Source organism: Folsomia candida, unplaced genomic scaffold (assembly GCF_002217175.1).
Source record: "Folsomia candida strain VU population unplaced genomic scaffold, ASM221717v1 Fcan01_Sc027, whole genome shotgun sequence".
Lineage (NCBI taxonomy): Eukaryota > Metazoa > Arthropoda > Collembola > Entomobryomorpha > Isotomidae > Folsomia > Folsomia candida.
This window is the reverse complement of record NW_019091219.1, coordinates 1,838,369-1,851,054: the sequence shown is the minus strand read 5'-3', so window position 1 is coordinate 1,851,054 and position 12,686 is coordinate 1,838,369. Positions and strand designations below refer to the sequence as shown.

Below are 12,686 nucleotides of genomic sequence, written 5' to 3'. Positions count from 1 at the left end.
CCAATGCACTTACCAACTAAGTCGTCAAGTATGAGGAGATTACCAATTTCAGTGTCAATATGTGCATCTACATCTCTCCAGTCACTAACAAATATTACCTATGATAATAAACTCCAATCAGACTCGCTCTTGTAAATACGCATGTACTTTACCTCTGGGTTTGCTGTTTGAAATTGCATCAGTTTTGGCTGCATTTGGCCGTAACAATAAATCGTCTTTAAGTTAAGAAATATTTTTTCACGATTTACAATCCATCGACAAATTTCATACGTTTTATCCACGTTTTGGTTTCCTGGAAGAATAATACAGTTGAAAAGTTGCCTATTATTTTTGTTACGTGGTTTATTACCGGTAATGAGGCCTGTAAAAGGATGGGGGACTTTGTAATGTAATAATTCTTCATTTAGGCCAATTTTGAAGGGATCCATTTTATACTGGAGTTAGCTAAGGAATAAGCCAGTCAGCTCCAAACGGAAGTGTGTTAATACCGTCAGGAAGTATGATGAGACTATTATTTGTACCGCCGAAAGCAGTAAATCGTCTTTTCACAATGCTCAATTTATGATCCTTTGCTCGAAGGAGGTTGACATTGACGTGGCGTGGTTGGTGGTTAAACAATGAATGCTTGTACATATCGTGTGTCAACCTATTTTTAGCGTCTGGAAACCCGGAACACGCCTTCCGACCAGAGCACACACAATTCCGATCACCAGAATTATTGCAAAGGATGCAGAATTCTTTGACAGAGTAGGCTTTCCCGCGTAGTGACTATTAGAAGCAAAATTGTACATTCATCTTGAATAAATTCCTCACAAAAAAACTTACCACAATCTCAATAGCTTCAAGTGTTTGCACTTTCCAATAACCACCCTCTCCTGCATGAGAACTGTCATAGAGTATGTGAAATGGGTTTAGTTCTGAATAGTCGAGATTCGGAATCGTCTTCAGTCGATCGAAAAAATCATTATTTGGATCTGGAACTTGGCATGAAATGGCGTCTGTGTCAAAAAACCCAACCTTCAAGCCCGGGCCTAACTTTGATTCCAGTGTCTCCATAAACGAGTACAGCGAACGTTTTGCTCTATAAAAACTGGATATTTTTCAATTGCACAGCGAAAGTATTTAGTGTGATGAAAGTGACAAACCTGTGCAAGACAAAACATGCTGCTGCAGGGTTCTTATTGTAACGGATTGTATTTTTGCGCATAAGAAACATGACAATTCCTTCGTTTTTATTCAAAATTTTGTAGGACATAAAATTATGCTTTGACATGAATTTAATTGCCTCGTCGTATGTACTAGCAATATGAACATCCACATACTTTTCAGAAGAAAGCATGAAGTACCCAAATATTCGATCTTGTATACTCGAGAAATAAATACCCAATATCATCCCCTGACAATTTCGCCTCTCTTCTTAACGTTGACACTAACTCGTAAAAATCCCCTAGCCAGTTGGTCTGCTTATATTTTATTGCTTTATTAATCTTACGAATCACAATTCCCCTTGACTTGTAATACTTTAAAGTCGCAATTTCACATTTGTAATCAACTTTATTTTTGACATCAAGTATTATTCTGGATTCCACTCCCCCAGAATTACCCATTCCATGCATTTCAGCCCATGCTTTTTTTTCCTTGTTGGATAGTTCTGACAGATTCATGCTTCGGCGGTAAGGCAGCAATGGTAAATTTAATGTTTTTGAAGCCACGTCTCGCGGATAGTCTAAATCTGTAGAAATGATGTAACCTGTGTCTGAATTTTCGTCCTAGTTATCTATATCTATGGTCGATAAATCCTCCACCCACTCGAATTCAGAGTAGGGGATTTTACTGCTGCGAATAATGTTTCCGTACATTGCATTCTCGTCCACCACTAATATGTGGGACCGTTCTTTGTCTGTAGTAAATGTACGAAGTCTCTCATTTTTTGCTTCCAAAAGTCTAACCACGCTTCCGCACGGCCCTCCTACATAGTCGATGAATTCAATCATATTTTTATCCTTGATGAATTGGAAGCCATTGAAAATTTTTCTAGTGCAAATATCCCAAGCAAAAGATGACAGTGTTACGTAGTGCAAAAAAGCACAACTCAAATTTCTCCATGGCAAAGTTATTAAAGCTTGTCACTATATCGGCCAGGATTAATACGTGCGACGTTCCACACAATGTTGCATAATCACGAAAAGTTTTGCACTCAAACAAGCTGTACGCGTTTTTTGATCTGATTAGGTTTTCTTCACCTTCTTCCAAGCCGAATAAACTAGTAAAGTAGCTTTGGTCAGGAAACTGATTGTATTCCAGGTAGAGCTGTGCGTAGGGCCGGGTTTGCCCTAAAAAAACCCTACCCTACCCTACCCTATAGGGTGTTGGGCGGGCCGGGTTTTTTGGCCAGGAAATTCCAGTCGGGCCGGGCGGGTCGGGCTTTTTCCAGTCGGGTTTTGGGCGGGCCGGGCTTTTTTTGTAGGGCTTCGGGCTTTTTAATTTACCCTAGTGATAAAGTACAATATGGCAATTTGAAACAAAACTTCATAGTTTTATGTAGCCCCAGCTAAACCAGAATTGTTTATCTGTAATGCTATGGAGTTGTTTTCACTGGTTGGCTGTTTCATTACACGAATCAATTTCATGAATAAATAAATCTCAACTGTAAATCACATCAGTGAGATTAAGACCAAATTATAAATACAGTTCTATTAAATACAAGGGCTTAACTCAATTTTTGTTTAAACTAAAATAACTCAAATTTAGCAAATATTGATAATAATATGCATTGGATTTGTCCACCATTGCATTTTTTATTAATACCTAGTGTGCATGTCTAATCGAGTCTCCGAAAGCCTTAGCAAGTGCTGGTTTTTTAGGATAAATACGTGCAGAACTGCACATGGGTGGGTTTACAGTAAAAAAGCCCTACCCTATAGGGTTTTGGGCGGGCCGGGCTTTTTCTCAGAAAAGCCCTATAGGGCCGGGCGGGCTGGGCTTTTTCCAGTAGGGTTTTGGGCGGGCCGGGCTTTTTTTCCAGAAAAACCCAGTAGGGCCGGGCGGGCCGGGTTTTTTCCAGTAGGGTTCTGGGCGGGCTGGGTTTTTAAAAATCGGGCCCGTGCACAGCTCTAATTCCAGGCTTTCTGGCCCAGTGTAAAATGCCCAGGGGTAAGACAGTGAGGGAATTAATGTGTGCAGATGTTCTTCTTTTCCTTTGTAGAATTCGAACAATAATGGACATCTGCTCGGCCAGTTTTCTACAGGATTTGCACTAAGGTGCCTAGTAACAAGTTGTTCAAGAGGTGCATCTAGAAAAAACTGGAAATCCAGAAACCTAACTCCCATGAGCTCTAGTAGTAGAATCTCATGCTCAGTTTTCATTACAATTTTGGCTTTTGACACCCATTCGCTTTTTAAACTCGTTAAGATATTGTGCAATTCTTTTCTCGCAATTCCATGCCCAATAACAATAGGTGTAGGTTTGATTCTGATTAGAGAGTTGCAATTCCGGCACAATGTGTGTCGAAACGCTCCAGTTATTTTGTCATGATCCGCTACTTTGGGAAATGCAGCAGAAAATTCCACCGTACATATAGGACAATTTATGCTTAATTTGTGTTCAAGTTCTTGCAAGGATGTCATGACTATTGGACACTTAATCTGTAAAACTCGCTCCCTGATTTCTTCTACTAACTCAAATATTCGCTTTAAAAAGAATTCTATAGCATTATTTCCAAAGTGAGAATCAGTGTACAGGAGTTGGTTTTTTAATTGATTGTGAGCACCTACAACACATAAGCTATAACCGCATACTTCTAGATTGTTATGAATGCTCGTGTAGGTCAGGTCCGCCGGATAAACGTCGCTTGTGTAAGTCTCTGGGGTGGGACAATAATGGAATTTAAAGTAAATTTTAAAGGGGATTTCCTCATAGCATTTAAAGTGCTTGAAAGAAAAGTAATCTTCTTTTGGAAATGTTATTTTTCTCACTCCATCTTTTTGCATACAAACCTCTTGGTGGCGAGCAAGATTACTATACGTTCCGAAACAAAATTGGCAAACCTGTTTAATACAGGAAGTTAAAAAAGCACACAATGGCTACTAAATTGGTGTATTTACTTGTTTCCTGTGGTGCCCGCCTGCTGACGCATACGAGATTGGCAACGTCATAATCAAGCAATAATGATACCGATATTGGCGATATTGGACGTCAAGAAAAGATGTTGGCATTTCTTGGCCATGCTGAAGTATAGGCTGCTTGAGCAATAATAAATCGCAGTGACGCATAATTTCTTTAATTTCTTTAATATTTCTTTAATTTCTGCGGCTGGACGAATGGGGTAAAGTGATTTTCCATCATTACCAAAGATTGTAATTGAAATGGAAGGATTATTATCCAAAAAAAGTGACACTGAATCCAGGTCGACACCGTTATAACAGCCAGAGAAATTTATTTCATTTGTTTCGCTGAATTCTTGAATTAAATGTTCATATGAGGAAGAGTTTTAGGCGTAACTTTTGATTTTTGTTTAGGTCATCCCATTGTTTATTTGGCTCATCAGGCAAGCATATTCTTCTTCTGCATAGCCCAGCGGTTTACACATCTGACAAAACATAAAGCGTCTTCTGGGTCTGGGGATTTGATATTCAAAAAGTGTCTTGCACTGAGCTGCTTCGGAAGAGGAATAAAGCCTTTTGCAATGCCAGTTTTATATTTTCCGATCTTAACTTCTAACGAATTTATGGAGTCGAGAGAATATCCACTTTCTCCGTCGCAGTACAGATCTAAGCTTGTTCCTATAATTTATTTACATACTTGAATTGCAGAACACATACATAAAACAACACATGTTGCTTATATTTACCAATATAATCAGCACAGGCTCGCATTGTTTCCAAAATATAGTTGGAATTGAACACACGATTGAATGGAGTGAATAGAGAAACATCTTTAATAGTTTTCTTAATGACAAGTGTAACATCCAATGAGACAGAAACCCTTATATTTTTATGAAGATGCAAAGCATGGGTCAGTATACTTTGAAGTTCATCATAAACAAATTCGAATGTTTCGCTTATTGATTCTAACACCACGTCGTCAAACTTGCATTTGTAAGTGAGAATTATTCCTCTGAACACACTCTCAATCAATCTGAATTGTTGAAGATTTAGGTGGTAATCTTGTGGGTCAGAAGATCCAAAACCGGTTTGAACAGGTGGACACAAAGTTCACATCGTCAACATAGCTGCAAAATGAGAAAAATGTATATAGGACAACGAGTTGCACGTATTGCGTATGTAATTATTATTACCTCAGACAACAATTGCATTCGTGTTTGATTTGAAGGTGGTAGGAAAAATGCTTGTACTAAGTAAATGAAGTATCGGGGCAAATTGGACACCCAAGACGGCGTTGAATGACCTTTCTCCCCCACTTATTCTCATATCGTTCTATATAAATTATTGGCTGAATCGGACAGGAATTCTGTGGCTCGGCTACTGGAGCAGTGAACTGTGGTAATAAACTTGTACTTTGCATTCTCGACACGTCACCCGCACCTCACTGAGAAGCATACAATCCAAATTTGTGTTTGTTTTTTCAACTTTTAAGTACTTTTTTTGTCTGCATACGCAACAGTTGCGCTGAAATCCTTCTGATGCTGTTACTGCTTTCCGTAAAAACAATTTGCGCAGTTTTCTTGTTAAGATATCCATCACTCGTCCTCGTCACTAGCTGCAGTGCATAACATGTCCTGGTAAATATTTAACCTTTTATATTCATCGATTAATTCTTTGAAACCAGAGAAGAATCTAGTTTGTGTAAATCTTGTATCAGTTATCTGCCCATTAATATAAAGTGATGACAGAGTTTTAACTCTCGAGAGCTGTACGTATGTCTGTGATGGAAAAATTTCTTGGTTTGTTAAATCAACAACTGCTGTATCGAATTGTAAGCCCTGAGATTTGTGAATTGATATGGCATATGCTAGCTTAATTGGGAAATATGAGACATTGAATGAGAAGTTCCAATTTTTGTGTTTAACTATCTCCTTTATAGGAGCAATAGGGACTAGCCCATTAAATTGGGGGAGGTCTACACCCTCAAACGCAACCATCAAAACTGCTGGAGAATTCAAATTGATGGGATCAAAAATAATTCCGTGTATTGTCCCAATTGTATTAGTTGATAATCCTAGGCCCAGATGTAAATTTCTTTGGAGTAAAATTTTTGCATTAAGACAAATTGGAAAGATATGCTCCTCGTCTGTCATTACAGGGGTTGCTGGAATTTGAACAGGTTTGAGCTCAATTATGGGGTAGCCTAGCGCCCTGCATTTCATATTATTTACCTCCCTAATTTGCGAATTTAATGGTAGAATATGAATTGACGAAGAAAACCGTCGCCTTTCTTCCTCGGACAAATTGCATCTAGTTCTTAATAATGCTACATCAAATTCTGTCAGTTTCTTTCTCCTAATATTAAATAGGAGCTTTTGAAAAGCTGGATCGCTTTCCTGTCTCATTACCGATTTTAGAACAAATATTTGCTTGAAAATTGTTCTATACAAATCTTGACCCTGTTTTGCAAACGTGTGGAGTTTATCTCTCCTCGTCCATAAATTATATGACGCTACTGGCCACATTTGGCTCAAATCTTGTATCATGATACATGATAAGCCTGCAAACGGGAAAGGTCTGCCTAACTGAATAGATAGACAAAGCGAGATGTAGTTTAGAAATGATGGATTTAGCACGCTAGATTCGTCAATTAACAGTAGTTTAAAGTTTGTAAATTCTTTAATTAATTTTGGTGATTTTTTTAGACGCAAAGAAAGGGTTTCGAAATTGCAAGATTTGTAGAAAGGAATGTGCAAAACGCTCCATAACGTCCTCCCGTCAATTAATTGCTTGCTACTACTACCATAGCTGCTACATGCTACTACACCTAGCCCTTTTTCTTCAAGTTTCTCGTGAATCTCACGGGCAACTTGACTTTTTCCAGTCCCTCAACCTGCAAATTTTTATATCCTCCCAAAAATGCACAAGCCTTTTACACAATTTCCAACAGGACGGCCAATTAGCAGTACCTGCAGCGCTATTAACAGATACATAAGCGAATTTGTTGATTTTGTATTGAAACCAATAATTACTTACATTCCAAATTTATTAATTGATACAAATCACTTTCTGTTGCTACTGGAGGATATGCAGTTAGACCCAAATTGTAAATACGTATTAATTACTTATGATATATCCAGCATGTACACTAGTCTTAAGCTGCAAAATTGTAAAAAATATTGTTGTACAGCATTTGAAGCATATAAACATAAGCTAAATCTTCCTTACAATTTTACAACTAAGCAATTTAATGAAATGTTAAATCTGAGCCTTGATTACAATTACATACAGTTTAATGATCAATATTTTACTCAAATTCAAGGAATACAGATGGGTAATTCAGCGTCAGTCACAGTTGCAAATATTACAGCATGGTATGAAATGCGAGCAATGTTTACTTTACATCCTGAGATTGTGTGTGAAAAAAGATTTGTAGATGATGGATTTCTCTTAGTAAATTGTGATAGCATCTCGGATATCGATACATGGTGTGAAAATATATTTAAACATGATTATCTAAAATTTACGGTTGACCATAGTTTCACATCAATTCCCTTTTTAGATGTTAAGGTCACATTAAGCATGCAGAACAAAATTGTAACATCTTTGTACTCAAAGCCAATGGCTAAAAATGTTTTTTTACACTACGAATCTAATCACCCTAAATCTTTAATTGAGTCGTTACCTTTCAGTCAGGGTTTAAGAATTAAGAAAATATGTTCAGAAGAAAAAGATGCGGATAATGAACTTGTAAATTTATTTTCTAAGTTTAAGAGTAGAGGTTACCCCGACATATTACTTGAGAATATTCAACACAAAATAAACTTGATTCCAAAAAAGGTCATTTTTACTCCAAAAACTAAGCTAGTGAGACAGCATTTAATGCAAAATAATCCAAACATTTTATGTACAGTGTCGGACAGATGTCTACGTCCACATAGTCGCGTCAATTTCATTTTCAAATTGTCACTGAACTACTGAACCAATTTTCATCATTGATATATCAAATTCTCACAAATTTAACGTAATTTCATTACGTTAAACGTTACGTAACGTAACGTTAATTAATTAATTAATTAATTAATTAATTAATTAAACGTAACGTTACGCACATTATTAGTTTTCCGCTAAAAAATTTATTTTAGGCCAGAGATGTATTTTAATTCAAAACAATTGGATGGACAAAAGTCAACGTCCAGTCAGAGAAAACATACAAAAAAAACTGTAATTTATAAGGAATGTTATAACAATTAATTTTTAATATTTGGTTGGGCCTCCGTTCGCTTTAAGGACGGATTCAAGGCGTCGAGTCATAGAGTTTACCAAATTCTTGGTCACATCTTCAGAAATGGTTTCCCAAACTTCAAGAATTCTGGATTTTAGGCCCGGAATTCCTGAAAAAGATTGTTTTCTTATTTCTCTTTCAATGTGGTCCCACAGATGCTCAATGGGATTCAAGTCTGGAGATTGGGGAGGCCATTCTAGCTTCGAAATTTTTTTTTCTTGAAGTATTCCATGGTGGACTTGGCAGAGTGTTTCGGATCGTTGTCTTGTTGGAAGACAAATCGTCGTCCAAGTCCAAGTTTTCGAACAGATTCCTGGATATTACGGTCAAGTATTCCCTGGTACTTGTATTGGTCCATAATTCCGTCAACAAATTCCATTTTTCCTGCCCCACTTGAAGCCATGCATCCCCACACCATTACCGACCCGCCGCCGTGCTTAACTGTGGGGTTGAGATGTTTTGGATTCAATGCTTCTTTTGGATATCTCCACACTCTACGACGCCCATCTGACCCAAAGACATTGAACTTTGACTCGTCAGTCCATAAAATACTGTCCCAGAATGTTTGTGGCTTGGAAATGTGGTCTCTGGCAAACTTCACTCGTTTGGTTGCATTCCTCGGTACAATAAGAGGCTTCCGGACTGCTCTGTGGGATTTCAAATTTCCCTTGTTCAGTGTTCTTTGGATGGTCCTAGGACTAACTTGTTTGTCGAACATCTCCTTGATCTCGGTAGATAGCTTTGGACCACTAAGTGAGGGTGTAACGTTGACTTTGTTGAGCACGTGGCGTACTTCTCGGTGAGCCAAAATCGGGTTTCGACCACTTCTGACCTTGTTTTGGACTGAACCATTAGCTCTAAAGTTCTTAATGATTGTCTGGATGGTTGTCCTTGCTAATTTATACTTGGTCCCTATTTGTCTCTGCGACAGCCCCCCTTTTTGTCCACCCTTCCAGTCCTGAATGACAAGATCTCGAATAGCGATAGGAATTTCCTTGCGTGTCGACGCCATCATATTTTTCTGGAAGAAAATTATTTAAAAATTAATGCGGCATATGTTATTGATAGATTTATTAAGTTACCTGATTTTATAAATTGGAGAGATTTTTGTTGTTGACAATTAAAGTGAAGTGGACGTAGACTTTTGTCCGCTCAAATTTCATCCTCTCTCGCTCTGCACTATGATTCTCAGTTTTCCCAGAATTTTCAGAAATAACTCATATGTTTTATGAAATTACGTTAAATTTGTGAGAATTAGATATATCAATGATGAAAATTGGTTCAGTAGTTCAGTGACAATTTGAAAATGAAATTGACGCGACTATGTGGACGTAGAGATCTGTCCGACACTGTAAATATAATACGGTCCCTTTTTGTAACCCAGTCCCAAACCAAAAAATATATCTCGTTCTACCTTACTACAAGAATATGTATGGAATAGGAAATGTATTAACTGATTTTGTACAAAAAGAAAAGGAAAAGTCAATTCATACTCAATACAAAAATATCATATCTAATCTACATTTTGTTATCTCATTCAAAAAGGTAAATTGTCTGCAAAATTATTGTAAATGACCAGTCAACTTTTAGTTATATTGTGAAATCCTACCAGTAAACATGTAAAACTAACAACTAAAATACCAATATTTCTCAAAAACCAATACGGTAATATATATTTTTTTCTCAATGGCAGATTGATTTTAATTTTAATTGTAATTTTAATTTTAATTTACTTATTTATTTACTGTAACTTTTTATGCATTTTAGCCTGATGAAGCTAAACTAATAGCGAAACCGGTCGCATAATTGGTTAATAAAGCAATTCAAAATCCGATCAGTTGGAAATGCCCTTCTTTTAAAGCGAGATGCAGTTTAGAAATGATGGATTTAGCACGCTAGATTCGTCAATTAACAGTAGTTTAACGTTTGCAAATTCTTTAATTAATTTTGATTTTTTTAGACGCAAAGAAAGGGTTTCGAAATTGCAAGATTTGTAGAAAGGAATGTGCAAAACGCTCCATAACGTCCTCCCGTCAATTAATTGCTTGCTACTACTACCATAGCTGCTACATGCTACTACACCTAGCCCTTTTTCTTCAAGTTTCTCGTGAATCTCACGGGCAACTTGACTTTTTCCAGTCCCTAAAACTCCAATAGCTTTAAAATAATTCAGCACGAATGTATACAATTAAACTTACCAGCTTGGCCAGTGAGAATAAAATATAGAGGAGTCGAGCCTTCTGATGAGGAAGTTGTCTACGTGAGCGAGGACTTTTTTTTGGCACGAGGTCCACTCGGTTGTAGCTCTTGGTGCACGATTCTTTTTTAAACTTTTATTCTTCTTAAGAAAATTTTGCAGGCTCGGTATGCTAAATTGTTTTAGAATTGGAAAATATTTTTGATCAGAAAAGTATGCAAAGGGGATCTGTTCTGTCAGAGAACTCTCCATTTTAAATGAAAGTGATTCAATAATTTTTTTTCTTTATATAGGGGGACTAAATGAAAGGAACGGAATATTCCAGAACTTTGCTTCTAGAATAATTTTGTGTGGAAATGTATGTGCTTATATATCACTAACCGTCAAATGGAGAAAGCAAACGGGAGAATAAGTAAGAACCCATGTTAAAATCCGGTTTCTAAAGAAAGGCATTAGAGTTCAACGGCTGAACATTGTTTGCCTATACACTTATGCAGAATGAGGCGAATGTAACAATTTATGTTATTTCATCATACTTTCACCACATTTTGCAAACGTTTGCAGCTTTCTTCCAGAACATTTTATTTTCAACGGCACGGATTATTTTGGTATAAAAAGGGGCAAATTTTACCTTTCACTTCAGTTCGAAATGTGACTCTGACCTTCTAACTAATAATCAAAAAATCTCACAATCTCATATTGCCTCCTTTTTACATGCGAACCAAGTCCGTCCCTTCTAAAAAATTTTCGAAGACATATCGTGTAGAAATTTCTAACCGACTTAGTAAGATGGTAGGTAAAAGAGCAGCTCTTCAGGAACCTTCTAAAGCAACAAATCTTGAGAAAGTGCACGTGGACATGGGTTATTCACAGGATTTTCCACCGTTGATCGAAGACGGGACAACCGACGAACCAGCTTCATGCCGTTTTTTTAGCCAAGAGGATGTTAACATCCTCCCAAATCAGGGGGACGAAAGACCTCCTAGTAATGATCATTTATTAAAGCTGGCCAAGGAGAGCGATGACCAGGACATCTGTCCTGAACGATACGACCAGAGTTTTTGGGAACATCCGACGACGAAACGCACTGGTATTTAGATTCACTTCCACCTTCACCTAAAATAATTTTTTAACAATACATTTTTTATGAAGGACTTGTTTTTGTCCGCCCATATTTTAATAAAATCAAGGACCAGTGGTTCATCCACTGGGTTAAAGTGTCATTTCCCCGAAATGAGCAAGATAATTCTGGAGGTGGTGGCAGTGGGGACTGTTCATATTTTAAGATACACGAAAATGAATTAGAAGAGCTTCTTGAAAAAATAAAACTACTGGTAAAGGATGTAGTTAAAACAGGACGCGAGAAACTTGTTTCCAGGCTCGCAAACAGCAAATTCTCAACATGTGAGGACAGGCACGACGTGGCAAGATTTTGGGCGAATGACCACTCTCTATACATGAAAAGTGGGAAGCTGGCTCTCCGCCAGCATCGTAATTTTGAGAATACTTACACCATTCGGATGTGGTCGCCACGGCCAGAAAAATTTGGGTGGCATGGTGAGTGTTGAAGTTTTTAAATATCTAAATTCTTAGTTAAGACAAAATATTACTCTGCTTTACAGGTCCACAAATATCATTGCACATGGGACAGGCAAGGCAATTCATTGGCTTTCTGGAAGGTTGCAGTCAGCATATTGACACGCAGGAAATTACAGTTGAAGAATAATTTTTTTAAGTAACTATAATCATTTATACGTATGCCTATTCGTGAATAAAAAAACGAGTTAAACCCCGAGAACCTTTGTTATCATTTCCATCTAATTTATGCACCCTCAAATGAACCTGCATTTTTACAATCCCGTCAAAGGAATTAAGTGTATTGCGAGTCATCAACAAAATTATGAGGGGTTAGTTTAAAGACAATCAGTTGTAATCCAGCTTTCACAAGTGCATATTCGTAATCACAATTCACCATGTCAAGTTCTAAGCGAAATGGTAAGTATTAATTTTAAATTAGTTCTACATATTTAAATTATTTCGGTTAACATTTATTTTTTGCTCCGTAAGGTTCTCCAAATATCTCCGGGAGAATTAACTTAC

General features: G+C 37.2%; 1 protein-coding gene across 1 annotated transcript; it reads right to left on the bottom strand.

The window, feature by feature from the left end:
• Positions 1–228: 228 nt before the first annotated feature.
• On the bottom strand, positions 229–2,255 carry LOC118438858. Its single transcript, XM_035859657.1, has 2 exons — positions 826–2,255; positions 229–768 (listed from the first exon to the last, which is right to left on the bottom strand). Exons 1-2 carry the CDS (start codon positions 1,054–1,056, stop codon positions 445–447), a joined length of 555 nt encoding a protein of 184 aa, XP_035715550.1. The 5' UTR covers positions 1,057–2,255; the 3' UTR covers positions 229–444.
• Positions 2,256–12,686: the final 10,431 nt, after the last annotated feature.